The sequence below is a fragment of the Humulus lupulus genome, chromosome 6 (assembly GCF_963169125.1).
Source record: "Humulus lupulus chromosome 6, drHumLupu1.1, whole genome shotgun sequence".
NCBI classification, from domain to species: domain Eukaryota; kingdom Viridiplantae; phylum Streptophyta; class Magnoliopsida; order Rosales; family Cannabaceae; genus Humulus; species Humulus lupulus.
This window is the reverse complement of record NC_084798.1, coordinates 213790165-213794871: the sequence shown is the minus strand read 5'-3', so window position 1 is coordinate 213794871 and position 4707 is coordinate 213790165. Positions and strand designations below refer to the sequence as shown.

The following is a 4707-nucleotide window of genomic DNA, read 5'->3' as shown; positions in this document are numbered from 1 at the left end:
TTTTTTTTGTTTGAATCTTAGAACAAAATGCAATTCTTCGAAATTTCGCTTTTTTACCCTCTCTTAAATTTAAGCTAGATGCAAACAAAGGCTTTATACAATCAGTTGATGATTATATATTAATATGAAAAAGAATTGTTCGAAAACGCCAATAACAAATCTCAAAGAAATGCCACCTCTATTTTGTGGGCTCTTTTCCTTAAAAATGTCATTTTTCTGTGGGCTTTTAATTTTAAAAAATATGCCAATTTCTCTTTCAAAGATTGCATATTTATTTCTTTTTAATTTCTTTCTTTATATTTGCCACAATGCATTATTATTTATGCAAAATAAATATGTAATCAAATTAAAATAAATATTTTTAATAATAAAATATATTACATCAATTTCATAAAAATATTAACTAAAACTTAATTTTTTTAACAGTTAATAACACTAAATAAATATTTTCAAGAACATTTACAAAGTTGACTCAGCAAACCAATCACGAACCTAGTTCACAATATGAACCATATTCATTTTCGACAATCTTATTTCCTCCATTGTTTAGTGAGATATATGAAATACATTAAAAACACATATTTTTTTTATTGTTTCTATAAAAAGAAACGATTTCTTAAAAATAAAAAAGACAAATCAAATTAGTCTTGATTCTCATTGAATCATGGCTACAAAAACATGGTTGGTAAGAAACAATAAATCACAATCTTTCCAAAAATAAATAAAAAAAAAGATATATAATTAATTAGGAATTTCTTTTTACAATTAAAAACATATCTATATTCTTTTTTTTTTTTGGCAATATTTAAAGAAATCATGATTTTTGTGTTAATATGCAAAAATTATTTTAACTCACGAGATCACGCAAGTTAATAAAATAGATAAAATTGTGTTCCGTGGTTGCTATAACGTGATGCAATTCTGTCGGAGCAACTTGAACTTTTAATGAAAACTCAAATATTTGTCTTAAAAAAGAATGTCAATTCAGAGTTTTACATGTTCTTTTACTTTCTTTATTCGATTAAAATAATTTATTTAAATTAATTATTCGTCATTCAATTTTCGTAAGTCAAATAGAATAAATTTAAGGGTATTGGCATTTGGTAAACAATCTCTTTAAAAAAAAAATGCTTCATTACTTGATTGCAATTGTGTATATTTTTCATAACAATTAGTAGATAGTGAAATCATTAAAGTGAATATATATTGTGCACCAATCCAAAGCGGCGGCTCAGTTGGTAAGGGCGACCTTGAGGAGGTAATTCCTCACAGGTTCGAATCCCCACTGAGCCAATATTCCGTAATGGGCCACTGGGGCAGTCTCCGGCTAAAGCGATGGGGTGGGTCCAATAGAGTGTGGCATCATCAAAATTGGTGCGCCTCTGGGCTTTGTCGCCATCGTTCAAGTGTTGGTAATACCGCTTGGCACCAGGGCCTCCAGGGATTAGTGGGGGTGGGGCCCCTGATACCCTGGGTATCAAAAAAAAAAAAGTATATATATATTGTGCACCATGCAACTAACGTTGGAAAGTCCTTTAGACATTTAAAATGTATCTGGAGCCCAATTTTATTATTTCTACACCACATAATACTCATCCAAATTAGCATTCTTCTACACCACATAATACACGTCCAAATTAGCATTTAGACACAAGAATTTTCCAACTCAAAATATAAAGCGTAGAATATTCATATAATTGATGATATGATCAAGTCATATTGTTATGTCCCAATCAACAATGATAATACTTTAGTTTTACTTGAAAAGACTTTGACAAATTCATAATTAATTAATATGTAATGAAAATTCAAAGCCCAAAAAATAAATGTTGAAAGAGCCAAGTAATAGATGTACATATTATGCCATAAGAGTCGCCATTTGTAGCAAATACTTTGTTGCTGAGGGAATAGAACCGCCCTTCTCCAACTCAAGACCTCATTCAAATTTGTTGCTGATGGAAGTTTGAGTTGAGCTCGTTTGAACAAAAATGGAACTTCACACGATGCAACAGCCTTGTGGAATGAGAAAATTGATTGTTGCACATGGGAGGAAATTAGTTGTGATGTTTTTGGCAATGTCATCGTTTTAGATCTGAGTTGTGGCAGCCTTCAAGGCACTATAAGCTCCAATAGCACTCTCTTCAAACTTCATCATCTCAAGGATCTTCAACTTTTTGGTAATGATTTTAGAGGCTCCTTTATTGTATCAGAATTTGGTAAGTTCAAGAATATGACTTTTCTTGATCTAAGCGACTCCAACTTCAGTGGTCAAGTCCCTTTAGAAATATCTCATCTTTCCAAATTGGTTATCCTAGGACTTGGTGGACCTAAGCTCGATGGGTATTTGAGGTATAAAGTCATGGTAGGAGAAAATACCTTTAAAGCACTTTCTCAAAACTTGACCAGCTTGAAAGATTTCTCTCTAAATGGTATTGATTTGTCTTCTATCCCACCAATGCTCTCTTTCAAAAACTTCTCTTCTTTAACGGGTCTGGATCTCAGGCAGTGTAAGCTGCATGGGAAGCAACTAGAGAATATTTTCCTATTGTCGAAACTCCAATCTCTTTTTTTACGAGAGAATGAAGCACCAAATGGATCTTTTCCAAGATCTAATTGGAGTAGTGCACTAGAGTATTTAGATATCTATAACAACACCTTCTTCATTGACCTACCTCTTTTATTGAAAAATATACCAAAATCTTTGTCCATTTTGTATTTAAGTTTCAGTAACTTAGTTGGTCCACTTCCAGACAACATTCATTTTCTTGCTGGTAGTGCTCCAAACTTCATTGGTTTGGATTTATCAAACAACTTACTCAACGGGACAATACTGTCGTGGATATATGCCATACCGTATTTGGAGGATTTATACCTTAGTCACAACCAATTCACTGGGGAGATAATTGGTGGCTTTCAAAGTCCAAGCCTTCAACGTTTGGATCTTTCATCAAACAAGTTGAGTGGTACTTTGGAATTGGAAAAGCTTTTAAATTTCAAAAGGTTAGTATATCTTGACCTTTCCTCTAATAATATTTCAGTGAATTTTGGAAGCTCCAAAAACTATAGTCTGGATGTGGAATTGTAATCCACAGTAAAAAGATAAACTAACATACTGTTAGTTTATACTGTTAGTAGTTAAAGTTAGTTAGTGTGCATCAAGGTTATTTTAGTCATTTTGTTCTCTTTGACTTAGTTATAAAAGGGGCTCGGGATACACATTGTTCTGTACTGTAATTCATATTGAATTAGTGAGTTGAGAGCCTAGATAGAGAGATTGTGAAGCTGTGAAGAAGTGTTCAGCCGATTGACTTCAAGAAGATCAAGAAAGAACTCGAATTGAGTTCTTGGAGAAGTTTGAGACTAGTGATGCACCTAACATTGTTAGCTTTGTAATTTCATCTCTTAAATCAATAAAAGAGACTACTCAGGGGAGTGAACAGGAAGTAGGTCCTTGGTTTGGCCGAACCTGTATAATTCTTGTGTCTTTGATTACTTTACTGCATTATTGTTCATTGTTATGTTTTGCTAACTTTAATTGCTGTAGCATTACCTTAGCAATTTTATTGTTTGATTGTTTCTTGCATTATTTTGACAGTTTTATTAGTTATTGCATTGGTGTTTGTGCATTGCTGAGTTCTGTGTTGTAGGAAATAATTACAACACTGGATAATCTCGAGGGATTATATCTGTCTTCTTGCAACATTACTGAGTTCCCACACATTTTAAAATCTTCAAAAATATTATCTGGCTTAGACCTCTCCCATAATCATATTCAAGGACGTGTTCCTAAATGGTTATGGGAAGTGGGAAACAATTCTCTAACCAACTTGACTCTCTCTCACAACTTGTTAACACACATAGAGCCACTTCCATGGAATGGGCTAAGATACCTTGATCTTAGCTCCAACTTGTTTTCAGGAACTCTTCCAATCATTTCATCATCAATTCTATGGTTCTTCTCAGTAGCCAAAAATCAATTTGAGGGAGAGATCTCAACTTCCTTTAGCAAAAAGACATCCCTTGCAGTGCTTGATTTATCTTCTAATAATTTGAGTGGCATCATTCCTGAATGCATGGGAAAATTTAGCAAACAGCTTTCAGTCATGAATTTTGCTAGGAACAAACTGTATAACAATGACCATGAAAGGATATGAGTTAGAGTTGGTGCATATCCAAACTATCCTTGTAAGTCTTGATTTCTCCTGCAACAATTTTATTGGAGAGATTCCAGGGTTGCTTGAAAGGCTTAAGTCGCTCAAGGGCCTCAACATTTCTCATAATATGTTAAGAAGTACCATATCATCATCGCTGGAAAAGTTGACTAACCTTGAGTGGTTAGACCTCTCTGTTAACAAGCTAAGTGGGAATATTCATTTGCAGTTGACCGATTTAATATGGCTCGAAATCTTAAACCTTTCAGAAAACCAATTCGTGGGACCAATACCCAATGGTAAGCAGTTCAATACTTTTAGCAATGATTCATTCAAAGGAAATTTAGAATTTTGTGGTTTTCCACTGTCCAAACCATGCAATGAGGAAAATGAAGGATCAACCATGGAGCAAGAAAATGAATCGGACGATGCAAATAGATTTACTTGGAAAGTTATGCTATTAGGGTATGGATGTAGCTTTGTGTTTGGGATCTTCATAGGTTATATTAATTTTTTCTCAAATGGAAGAGCAATTTTGTTTGTGAAGTGGTCATAG

The 4707-nt window shown here is 33.5% G+C and overlaps 1 protein-coding gene across 1 annotated transcript; it reads left to right on the top strand.

Annotated features, from left to right (window-relative positions):
- Positions 1–4134: 4134 nt before the first annotated feature.
- On the top strand, positions 4135–4707 carry LOC133786013 (receptor-like protein 9DC3). The gene has a single exon (XM_062225225.1). It carries the CDS (start codon positions 4135–4137, stop codon positions 4705–4707), a length of 573 nt encoding a protein of 190 aa, XP_062081209.1.

What these genes read in the sequence shown, in the direction of transcription:
- LOC133786013 (XM_062225225.1), top strand. Translation starts at nt 4,135, where the DNA reads ATGACCATGAAAGGATATGAGTTAGAGTTGGTGCATATCCAAACTATC.